At 42.4% G+C, this 18,686-nt stretch overlaps 1 protein-coding gene across 1 annotated transcript in view; it reads left to right on the top strand.

Moving 5' to 3' along the window:
- Positions 1-14,448, top strand: part of LOC142218198 (inter-alpha-trypsin inhibitor heavy chain H3-like) — a 61,163-nt gene extending 46,715 nt beyond the window's left edge. The window contains exons 15-21 of the mRNA XM_075286741.1: positions 5,161-5,198; positions 8,837-8,841; positions 11,417-11,530; positions 12,304-12,505; positions 12,717-12,889; positions 13,402-13,513; positions 14,307-14,448. Of these exons, the coding sequence (XP_075142842.1) occupies positions 5,161-5,198; positions 8,837-8,841; positions 11,417-11,530; positions 12,304-12,505; positions 12,717-12,889; positions 13,402-13,513; positions 14,307-14,448 (786 nt within the window). The remainder of the gene's footprint in view (positions 1-5,160; positions 5,199-8,836; positions 8,842-11,416; positions 11,531-12,303; positions 12,506-12,716; positions 12,890-13,401; positions 13,514-14,306) is intronic.
- Positions 14,449-18,686: the final 4,238 nt, after the last annotated feature.

The raw sequence follows: 18,686 nt of genomic DNA, 5'->3' as shown, positions 1-18,686 counted from the left end.
ATCTAGTTACCTCCTGTTCTTGAGGTCCTCTTCTGGCCTCCTGGGTCACATCTAGGGCCTGTCATCACTGATGTCTGTGTTTAGGCCTTAGTGGTCACATGTCTGAAGAGACCCCAGAGTATAATAGTTTCACTTCTAGTTTGTGAACCTGTAGCAAACCTTTGGGCTGAATCATCTGAACCCAAAATGAATTTTCAAAGGTTTGTCCATCTCTACTCCTAATTTATAAATCCTGTACAGAAAAATGGATCATGGTGACCCAAATTTGTTCCTCCAGCAGATCATCTCAGTATACTGTACATAGTGGAATTGGGCTTAGCATCTCTTTTACCTTGCCAAAATGTACATATTGTTCTTGGTTTACACAGGTATTAGGTTATTAGTGAGCTAAAAAAATGTCCCCCACTATTGCACCTATTGCCTGCTCAAGAGCCCTCACGTATGAAGTCAGCAGGGATGCTTACTGATACTTGTTGCATCTAGTGCAAGGGATCAGGGCTTAGGGATATCGGGCAGGAGATAAAGGCTATCAGAATTAAAGACCCGATAGGCAGGGGTGCGGACAGCAGGTTTCTCCCTGCTTAGGTCCATTAGCTATACCACCAACACCATGATGCCCCTCACCTGAATCAGTAGTGGGATCAAGCCTTATGAAGTTCTACTGTTTGAACGAAACTTTGCTCGAAAACAAAATCCCTGATTATATGATTCTACTCAAATTGAGAACTACTTGTTTTGGCTTTGTGATACATATGGGACTTAAAAATTTTCCTGTGTGATAATCAAGAAATGAAACAAGCATAACCTGCTATTTACACTTCAAGCCATATGGTGTCATTATCATTATTAGATAAGGTCGGAGGATCCTTTCTCTACTACCACTATTCCGGACATCGAGTGTTCAGAACCAGTGAAACACAGAATAGGTACATTAGTGAAACTGCCAATTGCTGGCAGTACATACATGGACTTTGGATGAATCAGTTTGAGGTGCTCCTACACAGAACCAGTTTGGGGTGCTGCTATATCTATCTTCAGGCAGCCCCGGAGGGCTGGGTGGAAAAACGTTGCAGGTAGTGTATTTCCATCTGGCTGAAGCTCAGATCCGACACCTTACGGCACCAGAACTGATGCCTCTTGTGCTAGAACTGAACCCAGTTTTATGTGTCTTGGTAATGAGTTCCAGAGAATGGGGGATGCGCAGGAGGAATCTTGGGGACGGTTATGTGAAGAGCGGATGAGTGCAGAGCGGAATAGGAGGTCTTTGGAGAATCGGAGGTTACATGTGGACAGGTAGCGGGAGATTAGGTCAGAGATATATGGAGGGGACAGGTTGTGGATGGCTTTGTGTCAATGTTAGTAACTTGGATTCTATTCACTGGGCAACAGGTAACCAGTGAAGGGATTGGCAGAGGGGAGCGGCCGATGAAGAACAGGAGGTAGAGGTGTACAGTATTAAGTGAGCAGCACAGTTTACGGTGGACTGGAGCAAGAGTATTTGGCCACAGTTTCCCTCTGGGTTGTGTGCTCTATGCCGGAGGGAAACTGATAGTAAGGACATGCATATGTCAATACACTTTAAGTTATAAACTTTGTGGCTGGGGAACCCAAAGACCAGTTCCAGAGAAACCACAATACAAATGAATGAGACCTGCTGAAAAGTTTTTAAAACTTTCATTTTATTTTGCGCAGTGTGATATTTTCTCTGAATATACCAATAAATGTTTATAATGTTTTGTTTTAACAGGGCAAAGTCAACCTTCATATATTACAGCACAGCAAGGTAAGATATTCTTTACATAGAAGTAACTTTATTTCATACTAGCTTTTACCCGCGACTTCGTCTGCGGTGATTTGAGAATTGGGCGGACACAGACGTGTGAAACTGTAAAAGTGCTTTAAAAAGTTTGGTGGGCTAGCAAATGTGATGTGTTATATTGTGTATGTCGTGATACAGACAATGTGATGTGTTGTATTGTGTATGTCGTGATACAGACAATGTGATGTGTTGTATTGTGTATGTCGTGATACAGACAATGTGATGTGTTGTATTGTGTCAGACAATGTGATGTGTTGCATTGTGTCAGACAATGTGATGTGTTGTATTGTGTATGTTGTGATACAGACAATGTGATGTGTTGTATTGTGTATGTCGTGATACAGACAATGTGATGTGTTGTATTGTGTATGTCGTGATACAGACAATGTGATGTGTTGTATTGTGTCAGACAATGTGATGTGTTGTATTGTGTATGTCGTGATACAGACAATGTGATGTGTTGTATTGTGTCAGACAATGTGATGTGTTGCATTGTGTCAGACAATGTGATGTGTTGTATTGTGTATGTCGTGATACAGACAATGTGATGTGTTGTATTGTGTCAGACAATGTGATGTATTGTATTGTGTCAGACAATGTGATGTGTTGTATTGTGTATGTCGTGATACAGACAATGTGATGTGTTATATAGTGGAAAGCTATATGTAAATGTGAGTGAGTAGAGTGAGGGCTACTCCTGAGGTGACAGTAAGGAGTGTGCAGGCAGGTTGAGGCAGGAAATGCCAGGCAGTGTGTGTGAGTGTGTATGTAGTGATACAGACAATGTGATGTGTTGTGTGAGTGAGTAGAGTGAGGGCTACTCCTGAGGTGACAGTAAGGAGTGTGCAGGCAAGTTGAGACAGGAAATGCCAGGCAGTGTGTGTGAGTCTATAGCTGGGGCTAGGAGTCCTGCTTTTGTGAGTCTCCTGCTAGGAAGCCATGTTGTTTAGTGGCACCAAAAGTAGCCTGTGACTCAATCTTAAGGGAAAACTATGTTTGTGGAAAATTGCATGCAAATCCGTCCAGGCGTTTTAGCGTGATTGAGGAACAAACATCCAAACTCACAAACATCCAAACATCCAAACACACAAACTTTCACACTTATAATATTAGTAGGATACATGTGAAAGAGTTTACAACCTTTGTGTTCTTTTTTTTATATATAATAGGAATTTATCATTTCTGTTCGGTTCTGTGTTGTCATTCAGAGATTCTATGGCACTATAGCAACAAATGAATCACTTTATTTATAATAATCCTATTAATATTATAAATGTGAAAGTTTTGTGAGTTTGTGGGTTTGTGTGTTTGGATGTTTGTTCCTCAATCATGCAAAACCCGCTCGACCGATTTGGCTGAAAGTTTCCACAAACATAGTTAATACACCCAATTGCGCAATAGACTACTTTTCTTCACAATAGCACACATACGTTTGTGCCAGGACCCCCACAAAACCCAAACTCACACCACCATCTCTGCAATCTCACACACTTTGGACCATAGCAAGCCCCAAAATTCATATTGCCCTCTACAGCCTAGCCCCTAACCCCACACAATCACATATACTTTACCACTTTGCCCCTCACCTTAACGATACTCCAGGAGGCTCTCTTTAACGCTCCGGAGCAGCCATGTTTGCCGACCCCCACCGCTCTGACAATCCGCGACACAACGCCCACCCATGTCAATACCTCTAGGCGGTCTAATAAATGCAAAAACAAAAACAAAAAAAAGGAAAAAAAAATAAAATAAAAAATAAAAAGTATTACAAATTCAAATCACCCCCATTTCCCTAGAACACATATAAAAGTAGTTAAATACTGTGAAACACATACATGTTAGGTATCCCTGTGTCCGAAATCGCCCACTCTACAAAGCTTTACAAATATTTTGCCTGGACGCTTAACGCCGTAGCGGCAAACATACTGAAAAGTCCAAAACCCCTCTTTTTCCACTATTTTCATTATCATACAAATATCAATCAAAAGTTCTCAAACCAATAGCATTTCCCGAAAATGCAACAACTACAAACTACACCCGGCCCCACAAAAAAACACAACCCCCGACACAGACAAATAAAAATGTAACTGCTGTCAGAATATGGCAACTTTTACAAACAAAAAAATGTCAACACACTACTGGCAGAAAATAACAAATCATACAATGTTGTATATTGAGGTATATTAACTTCAAATACCTCTGTCCCAAAGTCACTATGTACAGTTTCTCACAACACCATATAGCAGCTCAAATACAAATTAACTTCAACACAAAAGTCTCACGTATTCTCTGAATTACAGCAAAAACAAGATACAAACTTACATTTCATATCCCATACCTTTTACACAGTACGAAAACCTTACCCGCGCCTGTATTTAAACACTTCTACAATCACCACAAACGAAGTCGCGGGTACCAGCTAGTAATAATAATAATAATTAGAGATGAGCGAACAGTGTTCTATCGAACACATGTTCGATCGGATATCAGGGTGTTCGCCATGTTCGAATCGAATCGAACACCACGTGGTAAAGTGCGCCAAAATTCGATTCCCCTCCCACCTTCCCTGGCGCCTTTTTTGCACCAATAACAGCGCAGGGGAGGTGGGACAGGAACTACGACACCGGGGGCATTGAAAAAAATTGGAAAAAGTCATTGGCTGCCGAAATCAGGTGACCTCCATTTTAGACGAATAGTGGATTTCAAATCCGGGTCATATGAGAATGTGAACTTTGTGACTATGAGACAGGGATAGCTGTACAGGCAGGGATAGCTAGGGATAACCTTTATTTAGGGGGGAATGTTATTAAAAATAACTTTTTGGGGCTCTATCGGGTGTGTAATTGTGATTTTTGTGAGATAAACTTTTTCCCATAGGGATGCATTGGCCAGCGCTGATTGGCCGAATTCCGTACTCTGGCCAATCAGTGCTGGCCAATGCATTCTATTAGCTTGATGAAGCAGAGTGTGCACAAGGGTTCAAGCGCACCCTCGGCTCTGATGTAGCAGAGCCGAGGCTGCACAAGGGTTCAAGCGCACCCTCGGCTCTGATGTAGGAGAGCCGAGGGTGCACTTGAACCCTTGTGCACCCTCAGCTCTGCTACATCAGAGCCGAGGGTGCGCTTGAACCCTTGTGCACACTCTGCTTCATCAAGCTAATAGAATGCATTGGCCAGCGCTGATTGGCCAATGTATTCTATTAGCCTGATGAAGTAGAGCTGAATGTGTGTGCTAAGCACACACATTCAGCTCTACTTCATCGGGCTAATAGAATGCATTGGCCAGCGCTGATTGGCCAGAGTACGGAACTCGACCAATCAGCGCTGGCTCTGCTGGAGGAGGCGGAGTCTAAGATCGCTCCACACCAGTCTCCATTCAGGTCCGACCTTAGACTCCGCCTCCTCCGGCAGAGCCAGCGCTGATTGGCCGAAGGCTGGCCAATGCATTCCTATGCGAATGCAGAGACTTAGCAGTGCTGAGTCAGTTTTGCTCAACTACACATCTGATGCACACTCGGCACTGCTACATCAGATGTAGCAATCTGATGTAGCAGAGCCGAGGGTGCACTAGAACCCCTGTGCAAACTCAGTTCACGCTAATAGAATGCATTGGCCAGCGCTGATTGGCCAATGCATTCTATTAGCCCGATGAAGTAGAGCTGAATGTGTGTGCTAAGCACACACATTCAGCACTGCTTCATCACGCCAATACAATGCATTAGCCAGTGCTGATTGGCCAGAGTACGGAATTCGGCCAATCAGCGCTGGCTCTGCTGGAGGAGGCGGAGTCTAAGGTCGGACCTGAATGGAGACTGGTGTGGAGCGATCTTAGACTCCGCCTCCTCCAGCAGAGCCAGCGCTGATTGGTCGAGTTCCGTACTCTGGCCAATCAGCGCTGGCCAATGCATTCTATTAGCCCGATGAAGTAGAGCTGAATGTGTGTGCTTAGCACACACATTCAGCTCTACTTCATCAGGCTAATAGAATACATTGGCCAATCAGCGCTGGCCAATGCATTCTATTAGCTTGATGAAGCAGAGTGTGCACAAGGGTTCAAGCGCACCCTCGGCTCTGATGTAGCAGAGCCGAGGCTGCACAAGGGTTCAAGTGCACCCTCGGCTCTCCTACATCAGAGCCGAGGGTGCGCTTGAACCCTTGTGCAGCCTCGGCTCTGCTACATCAGAGCCGAGGGTGCGCTTGAACCCTTGTGCACACTCTGCTTCATCAAGCTAATAGAATGCATTGGCCAGCACTGATTGGCCAGAGTACGGAATTCGGCCAATCAGCGCTGGCCAATGCATTCTATTAGCCCGATGAAGTAGAGCTGAATGTGTGTGCTTAGCACACACATTCAGCTCTACTTCATCAGGCTAATAGAATACATTGGCCAATCAGCGCTGGCCAATGCATTCTATTAGCTTGATGAAGCAGAGTGTGCACAAGGGTTCAAGCGCACCCTCGGCTCTGATGTAGCAGAGCCGAGGCTGCACAAGGGTTCAAGTGCACCCTCGGCTCTCCTACATCAGAGCCGAGGGTGCGCTTGAACCCTTGTGCAGCCTCGGCTCTGCTACATCAGAGCCGAGGGTGCGCTTGAACCCTTGTGCACACTCTGCTTCATCAAGCTAATAGAATGCATTGGCCAGCACTGATTGGCCAGAGTACGGAATTCGGCCAATCAGCGCTGGCCAATGCATTCTATTAGCCCGATGAAGTAGAGCTGAATGTGTGTGCTAAGCACACACATTCAGCACTGCTTCATCACGCCAATACAATGCATTAGCCAGTGCTGATTGGCCAGAGTACGGAATTCGGCCAATCAGCGCTGGCTCTGCTGGAGGAGGCGGAGTCTAAGATCGCTCCACACCAGTCTCCATTCAGGTCCGACCTTAGACTCCGCCTCCTCCAGCAGAGCCAGCGCTGATTGGCCGAATTCCGTACTCTGGCCAATCAGCACTGGCTAATGCATTGTATTGGCTTGATGAAGCAGTGCTGAATGTGTGTGCTTAGCACACACATTCAGCTCTACTTCATCGGGCTAATAGAATGCATTGGCCAATCAGCGCTGGCCAATGCATTCTATTAGCGTGAACTGAGTTTGCACAGGGGTTCTAGTGCACCCTCGGCTCTGCTACATCAGATTGCTACATCTGATGTAGCAGTGCCGAGTGTGCATCAGATGTGTAGTTGAGCAAAACTGACTCAGCACTGCTAAGTCTGCATTCGCATAGGAATGCATTGGCCAGCCTTCGGCCAATCAGCGCTGGCTCTGCCGGAGGAGGCGGAGTCTAAGGTCGGACCTGAATGGAGACTGGTGTGGAGCGATCTTAGACTCCGCCTCCTCCAGCAGAGCCAGCGCTGATTGGCCGAATTCCGTACTCTGGCCAATCAGCACTGGCTAATGCATTGTATTGGCTTGATGAAGCAGTGCTGAATGTGTGTGCTTAGCACACACATTCAGCTCTACTTCATCGGGCTAATAGAATGCATTGGCCAATCAGCGCTGGCCAATGCATTCTATTAGCGTGAACTGAGTTTGCACAGGGGTTCTAGTGCACCCTCGGCTCTGCTACATCAGATTGCTACATCTGATGTAGCAGTGCCGAGTGTGCATCAGATGTGTAGTTGAGCAAAACTGACTCAGCACTGCTAAGTCTGCATTCGCATAGGAATGCATTGGCCAGCCTTCGGCCAATCAGCGCTGGCTCTGCCGGAGGAGGCGGAGTCTAAGGTCGGACCTGAATGGAGACTGGTGTGGAGCTATCTTAGACTCCGCCTCCTCCAGCAGAGCCAGCGCTGATTGGTCGAGTTCCGTACTCTGGCCAATCAGCACTGGCCAATGCATTTCTATGGGGAAAAGTTAGCTTGCGAAAATCGCAAACTGACAGGGATTTCCATGAAATAAAGTGACTTTTATGCCCCCAGACATGCTTCCCCTGCTGTCCCAGTGTCATTCCAGGGTGTTGGTATCATTTCCTGGGGTGTCATAGTGGACTTGGTGACCCTCCAGACACGAATTTGGGTTTCCCCCTTAACGAGTTTATGTTCCCCATAGACTATAATGGGGTTCAAAACCCATTCGAACACTCGAACAGTGAGCGGCTGTTCGAATCGAATTTCGAACCTCGAACATTTTAGTGTTCGCTCATCTCTAATAATAATAATAATAATAATAATAATAATAATACATTTTATTTATATAGCGCCAACATTTTCCGCAGCACTGTACAATTTGTACGGGTCAAATACAAATATATAACAAAGAACGTCATTTTACACAATGGGACTGAGGGCCCTGCTCGCAAGAGCTTACAATCTATGAGGTAGAGGGGGTGACACAAGAGGTAGCAGGGGCGGCATTGCTTATACAGTATTCAGACAATTTTGTAATAGAGGTTACTGTCATTACACAAACAAAACTTTATGAGCCATCACTAGTGGTGTCCTGTAACATGTGGATGGAGCTTGGACAAATAAAGTTAGCCTGAAAAGACATCATATCATGTGGGGTAATGTGGGAGCAGGGACAGAGGAGGGTTAAATTTTGGGGATTCTAATTATAGTACGGAAGGGTTTACGTTAGAAATTGTGATAGGCCTGTCTGAAAAGATGTGTCTTTAGTTTGTGTTTGAAACTGTAGAAATTGGGAGTTAATCTGATTGTCCAGGGTAGAGCATTCCAGAGAAGTGGTGCAGCTCAGGAGAAGTCTTGTATACGAGCGTGGGAGGTTCTGATAATAGAGGGTGTAAGTGTTACGTCATTGAGTGAGCGGAGAGCACGGGTTGGGTGGTAGACAGAGGTGAGGGAGGAAATGTATGGAGGTGCGGCATTATGGAGAGCCTTGTGGATGAGAGTGATAACGTTATATTTTATTCTATAATGAATAGGCCGCCAATGTAGCGACTGGCACAGACCCGAGGCATCGCTGTAGCGTCTAGCCTGATAGATGAGCCTGGCCGCTGCATTCAGAATAGATTGTAGAGGGGAGAGTTTAGTAAGGGGAAGACCGATTAATAAGGAGTTACAGTAGTCAAGGCGAGACTGAATCAGAGAGACAATAAGTGTCTTTAGTGTATCTCTGGTGAGGAAAGGGCATATTCTGGAGATGTTTTTGAGATGGAGGTGACATGAACGTGCGAGTGATTCAATATGAGGGGTAAAGGAAAGGTCTGCGTCAAACATGACCCCGAGGCAGCGGGGCTGCTGCCTAGGAGTTATAGTAAGGCCTGAGACTGCAATGGATATATCAGGGACAGATCTATTAGATGGTGGAAACAGTAGTAGTTCAGTCTTAGAGAGATTTAGTTTCAGATAGAGCGAGGACATGATATTTGAGACAGCAGAAAGACAGTCACTGGTGTTCTGTATGAGTGCAGGGGTGATGTCATGGGAAGATGTGTATAATTGGGTGTCATCAGCATAAAGATGGTACCGGAAGCCAAATCTGGCGATGGTTTGTCCAATGGGGGCTGTGTAGAGAGAGAGAAGAGCAGGCGGCCTAGGACCGAGCCCTGAGGAACCCCAAAGGCAAGGGGACGAGGGGAAGAAACAGAGCCCGGAAATGATACACTGAAAGTGCGGTCTGAGAGATAAGAGGAGAACCAGGAGAGCGCAGTGTTGTTGAGGCCGACTGAGCGGAGCATAGTGAGGAGGACAGGATGGTCAACAGTGTCAAAAGCTGCAGAGATGTCCAGAAGAATAAGAAGAGATTTGTCAGTATTTGAGGCAGTTAAGATGTAGATATTGGTGTGCTTGGTATATATGGATGCCGAGAAGAATTTTGAGACAGTACTGAAATAGTCAGAAATCAACATATCCTTGTATCACAGATTACTCTGCCTATAATATATACAATACCCAACCCCTTTCACTGATTCCCTGTAATACAATAAATGCATATCTGCACCACACACACATATATGGTACATCTGCCAGGATGTTCACACTTTAAAGCGTATCAAAACTTTTGCACAGCTTTTACCTTCCTGGCATCATGTGTGTCAATAATGTTGTAACATAATTTATTCATGAATTTTTCTGTAATATTTTGCACCTCTTTATTCTTTCACCTATTTTGCCATTGTACACTGCTTCTCACTGGAGTATGATAGGGGCTCTGCTGCAATGCAAGGAAGTTGAGGCTTGGATGGGGGAGGGTCACTTCAAACTTTTATATCTAAGGCATCATAAATATGTCATAAGAAAGATGAGAATCTTCTGTTTCATATAACGCCAAAAGCACTGTTCAGTATTTTATAATGCTTGATATGTAACTGTTTGGAGTGAGCCCCAGCCTCGGCTTCTTCGCATTACACAAGAGTCCGTACACCCATACTCCAAGAGAGGCAGTGAGTGAAACAAGAAAAAAAGATACAGAAGGGAAAGAAAGTTGGAATCAATGCAGGATTTCAGGGAAAGAAGCCAAAATCTATTAAAAAAAAGTTTTTTACAATATTTCCTAATAACACAAATTTTGCCAGAATGCCAAAAATTGTGTTAAAGTTTAGGAACACTTCAATATCTTTGTCCAAATGCTGTACACACTTGATGCCTTTTGGTAGCATGGTGCACAGCACTGGTATATAACTGTATACGGCCACTGATAAGGGTGTAACCCTGTCCCTGCTGGCACAGTTAACTAAGAGAGACCAATCTGGGTAGTTAAACCAGCAATAGCATACAGTATATCCAGACCATCCTCCTGTTGTTATGGAGGCCATCAAAGTGGCTTACTCTGTCTGGGGTATATACCAGCCACATATCTGTCACTATTACTGAGAAGTGAACTGCAGATGTATTAGTCATCAGAGAAAACAGCAATATCAGATTCTATTTATCTGAATAGAAAGTGCTCCAATTGACTTGATAAGTTGTTCATTGGACTTTTTTTTAGACAAGTAGTACAATCCTATATATCCAATAGTAACACCTGTCTGAACCACATCATCTAGATGAGCCACTGGCCAGCTAATTGGGATTACCCACTATTACTGAAAGTAGGACCTACACTCCAGTACTGAGAGTAACAATCCAAGCTAGCCAATGAGCTACTTCCTATGACCAAAGATAACCAGGACCACATTACCTAAACCCATTGATACATATACAGAGATTCTGTGCCACTGAAAGAACAATGCTGGTAAAGCAGCCCTCCACCACTATTAGCGGGTAGGTGTAGTGTACAATATGTAAGTGTAATACTTTCTGATGCATGGTTTGCAGAGGCCACACATCCGAGCACGTATCTAAGGTTGTGTTTAACTACATGGAAAAGGTTTATATTAATGAGCTTTTATTCTCTTTCTCCAGCTTCACCAACTTCATATCAGCCTCCAGCATTTGGTAAGGAATTCTTTACACTTAACAGGGTATACCCATCTGGGATATATATGGCATATCCATAAGATATGCCGAGGGTAGATGAGCCTCCCTGTAGTATCCGCATCTATGATATATTCATGGCTTATCCTTTGAATATGGCATCAATGCCTCAATGGGTACAGCCCTTTACTAAAGCATTAAACCTCTGCTGCTCAGTGCCAACAATGACTAGTATAACTACCGTATATAGTCATTCTCATGCTATTACTTCTATTAACAGTGGATTCAGACCCTCATTTTGTGATAAATGTTCCACAAAAGAATGACACGTTGTGCTTCAATATTCAAGAGGAGCCAGGTGTAATCCTAAATCTTATCGAGGATAAAGAACTAGGTAAGTCATCTTTATTCTGTAAAATTCAGCTGTATCTTTCCAGGTGTCGATACACATCTATGGAGGTGTATGAAGGAAGTGAGGTGAGCAAGAAATGCAGGAGATAAGAGAGGAAAGACAGGCTTAGTCTGGTGCTGTAGCTAAATAATTGAAACTTTGCTCCAAAGTTTTAGATTTTTGTTAAAAGGTTAAAATGTAAATAAAACGATATAAATGTGGAAACCCCAGAATCGTATTGACACATAGAATATAGGCAAAGTGTTATTTTGTCTGCAGAGTGAACGATATACAAACAAAGCCTGTAAGAAAATCGCAGAAACGTACTTTTTCTCCAATTCCACTACATTCTGAATTTTGTTCCAGCTTGCGAATACATTGTATGTATAATAAGGGCTCGTTCACATCAGCGTTCGGGTCTCCGTAGTTCAGGTTTCCGTTTCCTGCCTAAAACAGAGGCAGGAGATGGAAACCTGCAGGAGTCTCTCTCACCCATTCATTTGAATGGGTGAGAAAGCTGTCCGGCCGTGAGTGGCGGTGAGTGTTTTAGGCTCTCCGCCGCGAAACCGGGTTTTATAATCCGGACACAGAGTCGGACATGCAGTACTCTGTGTCCGGATAAAAAAATCCGATTTCGCGGCGGAGAGCATAAAACGCTCACCGCCACTCACGGCAGGACCCGGTCTGAGCTTTCCGACTTCTGGCATGCAGAAGACATGTATATATTGCTTCATTTTTAAAATAAATATCCCAAAACCTGTAGTTTCTTGATGTAGGTATTGCAGTCAATGGGGAACTTATTGGAAACAAGAAAGTTGACGATGTCATATCAAATGAAACTTATTTTGGAAGATTTGGGATTATACACAGAGAGATGAAGATAAGAATTGAGGTGACCACGGAGAAAATCACAATCCTGAACCATAAAGACAGAAAAACCTTCTCATGGCAGAAAACAAAGTCTATAAGCAAGGAAGGGTAAGCATCTCCTAATACTGTACTATTCCTAGTAATGGTCTCTAAACTATAGTAGGCCGCCCCGTGGGTCAGCTGATCAGCATGGATCTGGTTTTGTGAAGTTGCGACCACCTTCATATAACTTCATAATTGGGACCTTCATAGAATAGTCACCTGGTCCACTGCAATGATCGGCCTACTATGAAGGTTTGTTCATCTTATTCTCCTCCAGGTTTAATCTGGTAGTCAACAAAAGAAGTGACGTGACCTTTTCATTTGGAGAAGGAGCAACTTTTGTTATCATTCTGCATGAAGTTTGGAAAGGTCACCCTCTCCATAGGGATTTCTTAGGTTTTTACACTTTGGATGATCATACATTTTCTGAAGGAGTCCATGGACTGCTAGGTAACTTTTGTTTTTTACATGATATAGTCAGGATGTTGCATATTTATTGGGAATTTATGGCGCATATTCTGCACCAAATATCTGAAAAGATTTACTGTACATTTCGTGTGGATAAAGATTTTAAAATCCCATTTACACGTATTTGAAGAAAATGGCATAAAATTCAGGGCATTGTATGGATCCGAAAAATGTCAAAAATACATGACATCTAATGTTTGTAGCCAAAACTGACTCTCAAAAATCTGAAACGCTCAGTATGCAACGTCTGATCATCAATTTGCAATTTTAATAAAAAAGTATATTTTCCACAAGCCAAAATCTTATACTAACAAAAACTGTATAGCTTTTTTGTGTGCTTACAGATGAATGCACACTGTATCACTAACCATCTCTACAATAGCATATAAGTGGTATATAAGAGATTTTAATGGCAGTAGTCTCCCTTTAATGTTCATTTTTATTATGTTTTTCTTATATGTGGGGTAAAATCTTTCTTAATATCACTTTCCAAGGACAATTCTTTCATGGAATCAGTTATGAAATATCTAATGTTCACCAAACTGATAACCCAGATAAACCAGATGCAACAATGAAAGTGAAGAATAAGCTGCTGACAGTGACAAGGTAGGAACATAATACTGATACATAATGGCAGGCTATGTGGACATCCAGTAGATCGAGGTCTCATGTTAAATCCCAGAACATTGTATTGGGAGCCTTAGTTCAAAAATGAGGACACTGTTGTCCAACAAATAAAGACACCTTAGTGCAAAAAATTAGGACACCTTAGTCCACAGTCTTAAATTGATCAAAATAATAGATGATAAATCAATTGTGCAGACAGATTACGGTTCTTGTGTAATAAGGGTGAATTGGTAGAAACACATATAGGAATACATTGTTTTTATAATACACAGTACATTATAATGTAAAGTTTACTTTGGTACAAAAGTAAACTTTGTTCCGAATTTGCTTTATTAATGGTAGTTACTTTCCTGTTGGTGCTCAGATTAGGAAGGTGGGGCTTATCCATCTGACTGATACCTATGAACAACGGCACTGTGATGATGTCATCAAACCTCTGGCACAATAAGGGCTTAGCAACACTAGTGAATGGCTTCAAGGCTACTGCGCCTGGCCTGGAATCACACATAGTCTTCGGCAGTCTTAATAATGGCTTTCCCATGTCTCCCCCAGATGGGAATACGCCACTATAATCTGCCGCTGACCCTCCCTAGGGATTACGTGTCCTTTACTTTTTAGGCTTGGACTGATTGGAAATGCATCTTGGTATTGTAGTTCTGGAACAGCAGACATTTAGTATATAGAAAGAATAGTAGGATTTACATTTCTCCCTCCTTTAGTGTTAAGTATTCGGACTCCTATAATTGTTTATTTTATTATGGTGTCTTTTTAGGGGTGTACAAAGAAACTACCAAACAGACCACAAGAATGGCATGAAAATTCCCTGCTGGTTTGTGCATTTCAATGGCAAAGGCCTAATAGATGGAACCCATACCGATTACATTGTACCTGATATTTTCAGTATTGCCTATTAGAAGTCATTACGGTTTCTTCTTATTTTTCACTAACTTTTTGCAAGGAAAGAGGTGTCAAAGGAGAAGAAAACACAACATTCTCTCATAATCATTCACATGACGTGACAAAAGATGATAACCTGGCTGTAATAAAAGTATCGCTCACAACCACGGGCACAAACATCACTACCTGCTATAAGACAAGCAGCATCCTGATAAAGGAATATGCTTATAATGAATACCACGCAGTATACAGTGTTTAGAACAATTATAACTACAATGACGTATCTGTAAGGACAATAAATATCTGCCATGTTATTAAACATTGTGTCCGAGTCTCATTTTGCAGCATTGTAATAAGTCAGCCCATGCAAAAATGTGATAACCATTCATAAGGGAACTGAGGCTTTTTTGTATAGCACTGTTGTATATGGAAAGAATATACAAAATTTGGTTTCATCTGAAATTTTGCAGTACAAATGTATGTGTAGCCCTGTCTTTAAGTCCTTTAAGGTCTGCACCAGTTAGGTTTTTTTTTTTACTTAATTTTTAAGTTGGGAGGGTATGCTGAACTGCCTTGGTCTCAAAGAAAGCATGATTCCAGATAAAACCCATTTTTTCACTTTTTATTTGTCCTGCGGCAGCACAGATGGGACCTAGCTAGCTACCTAAGGGGAGAAGATCATCATTTGGAAAAGTATTAAAGAGGTTTTCTGAGCAAACAAATGTTGTTGTTTTTTTAAAATAGGTTTGTTAGTGCTATTAATAAATGCACCCATACACCTTTAGCAGTGTTTTGAGTGATTTCTGGGTGTCTCTGGGAGCTTCTGGTATCTTCTGCATTTGTTTACTTGGTTCAACTTCCTGCTATTTAACTTTCATGCTAGTTACCTCTCACCTCATCCCCTCTTCCTCCCTCCCATACACCCATTCCTGTGCCTATATCTATCCCGCTCCACTACTAGCCCTTCCCTACCTACTTAGCTCAACTCCTTACCCCATTATATACTTACCTATGTTCCATCCAGTCTTCCTCCTGTGGGATGGCCTGTCCTTCTTTTCTGACTGCCAGTGTCTACTATAGACCCAGCGCTGCTTTGTAGCCCATGAGACACCTCTACTACACAGGTCTCTGATGCTTCTCCCACACCTGCGCAGTAGAGGTGGATTATCGACTGCACAGAGCAGTGCTTTCTATAGCACGTGCCGGCAATCATAAAATGGAGAGGAGCCATCCTGCAGAAAGAAGCCTGGAAGAAAGCAGAAAGGTAAGTGTGATGGAATGGATGAGGGGGGAAAATGTAGTGACATTCCGTTTTTGGAAACGGATGGTCCCTGGATAACCAGGAAATGTCCCTGGGGCAGCACATGCCAAAGGCTGGACCCTCAGAGTGGATGTCCAGATGATAATAGTGAATGAAGGTAATTGAAGAGCTCCAGGAGGCAGCAATACAAATATCCAGGATAGATACATTTTGAGCCCATGAAGTTGTTGTGGAATGTTTAGGATGTGTCTTTGTGCAGTTGATAAAGAAATGTTTGCTATCCTGTAAGCCTTGAAAATAGTAGGCTTCATCCATCTAGCCAATGAGTCTTTCGAGGATTTCATCCCCTTCCTAGCGCCTGAAAAAAGTACAAATACATTTTTTGGTTTTCTGAAATTCTTGGTTCCATCCAAGTAGGTCAGAGTAGTTGTTCTAAGATCTAAGGTGTGAAAACCTATTTCTTCCTCATTCTCAGAGAAGGAAGTAAGAAGGATTTTTTTTATTAATATTCTGAAAAAAAAGGAACTGTAGGTATAAAATCGGGCAAAGTGGAAAGATTCAAATGGATGAGATGTCATAGCATTGAAAACAACAGATACGTCCCAGACAGGTACAGGAGACCTAACTTCCGGCCTCAGATTCCTAATTGCTTTGAAACATCTTGACACTAAGAGATGACTAGAAAATCTTCCATCAGTAATGGCATTAATTTCCATGTGTACTTTAGGTATTAAACTTAGAAATTGCAGAAGACTTGGTATTTTTACTGAATGAAATTCTGAATCGCTGAACCAGGAAAAAAATTTAGACCGTATTTTCTGATGTCTTATTTGTAGAGTGCTTATGGGCTGTTAGAAGATGAATTGGGAATGAAATGGCAATTGAAATTGAATTCCCACTCTGATGGTCGGAGAGTCCAGCAGGGCTTTGAGTTCCACCCTGCTTGTAAAAATAATAGGCCACTACCTGGTTGTCTGCTTGACTCCTAGAACTGGAAACTTTTCCCCTTTTCTAGGTTGTATGAATTGAGCCACCATTTTAAATCTTACCATGTAGCTTGGTATAAACTTATCTTTGCACCCACATCCTCTTCAGATGTCCAGTCCAATGACAAAGCATATGGATGTACCATAGCCCAAGGTAATGCAGTGACTTATTGTGGACTTCATTAGAGCAGGTAATGGGCCCTATTTACTTACAGATCCCCGCTCCTGCTCACGGCCACTTCTGCTTCCCCTTCAGCCCTCCAGGAGGCCCTGTGTGTCCTGTCCCATATCACATCACTAATGCTGGAGCATTAAAGGGGAAGCAGAGGTAGTCATGGACTGGTATTAAAGCCATGTACCTGCAGCAAGAGTATTTATTGGGAAGACAAGACAAATCTTGCGAGGTTCACCTGGTGGATTCATTCTGACTGAATACGCCAGAACCAAAACTACTATCATTGGGTCTCTTCATTCCTCAGAGTATAATGAGCAGAGGCCCAGCGGAGGTTAGCAAATATATAAAAAAAAGTGTTACTCACCTCTCCTGGGCCCAGGCACTACCGCCTACTGTCTTCGATCCTCTTCGATGATTTCCTAGACGTCACATGGGTCAGGCCGGTTACCCACACCAGATACTGTGTAGAAGGGACTACTGTAGAACATTAAACTGAAAGAAGTGATTTTGTAATGGTTCAAATTTCATTAATGTCATTCTGGGTTATAAAGGTCTGTTTGTTTTAACCAGAAACCTTGAGAGAACGGAACAAACAAACTTTTTTAAAAAAAAACATTAGAACAGGCTCTGAATATAACATTGTTCACAAATGTGGGTGCAAAGTGTAAGTTCAAAGTATTGGTGGTTACTCCTTTTTCCTTCTATGGACAACCGGTTCGCAAGAAGAGCTGTTCAGGATTTGTTTGTAGTCTGTAACTTTGGAGACATCTGAGTCTATATAGGAGATGTATACTTAAAACAGTAGGATGTATTAATCCTTCCCTACTGGCGCCACTTTTAACCATATGATGGCTTATTTTCTGTGGGACAGTTTTTATTTTTTAATGCCATCATTTTTGGGTATGATATATTGAAATACTTTGTAAAAGGTGACGCGCTGCGAGTGCGGCCATTTCCAGATTCATCACCATTTACATCAGTTTTCTGGTATATATGATGATTGAAATCTACTCTACACCAAATCTATGACCTGTGCAGATCTCAATACTGGAGGATGATCCTAATTTATGATGAGCTCCGTCCCTGGCACAGGAGTTATCAAAACTAGCATGGAATATGCCAGTTTTGATAAATCTCCCTCATTTCCTTATTATGTGAGTCAATATGATTTCAGTGATTCCAAATTAATACAGTTTTTTGTAAACATTTTTACTATGTTTTGTACAATAAAAAAAACCCTTTAAAAATCATTTGTTTTTGTGCTGGGTTTTTTTCAATTTCTTTTCATCAAATTTGTATTTTTACTACTTATTCACAAAAAACAGACTGTAATTTATATTAGCTCCATTTTATTACGGTAGTTTTTAATTCCAATTTTGGGAGGCAGAGTAGATAGAACAAGAATGTGTGGATTATTATAGTTTTTTTTACGGCAATGATCCTAGATATTAAAGGGGTTTTCCCATTTCAGCAGTCTGTCTGCAGTCTCTTCTCTTCTGTATTTCTTCTCCCTCCCTCTTGCTGAACGGGCCTGAGAAGTATCACAATACTTATGCAGATCAGATAATATGCACACGCTTGTAGAGAATGGACTTAGTGTTATCTGTGTGTTTACATACAGAAATGATAGACAGGGTGGTATAACCAGCAGTTTAACTAAAAAAAACAGTAAATAATAAATAAACAATAACCTGCAGAGCACACTGGGCTCTGAATCGCAGAGCAACCCTAGTGTGAACAAGGCCCGACAGCATCACTGCCTGGCTACACCACCATCTGGGTAATTCTCTGTTAACTTCACATAGATGGGCTCTGTAGTACAGAGCAGCCGCT

The sequence above is a fragment of the Leptodactylus fuscus genome, chromosome 9 (assembly GCF_031893055.1).
Source record: "Leptodactylus fuscus isolate aLepFus1 chromosome 9, aLepFus1.hap2, whole genome shotgun sequence".
Lineage (NCBI taxonomy): Eukaryota > Metazoa > Chordata > Amphibia > Anura > Leptodactylidae > Leptodactylus > Leptodactylus fuscus.
This window is presented reverse-complemented; position numbering and strand designations above follow the sequence as displayed.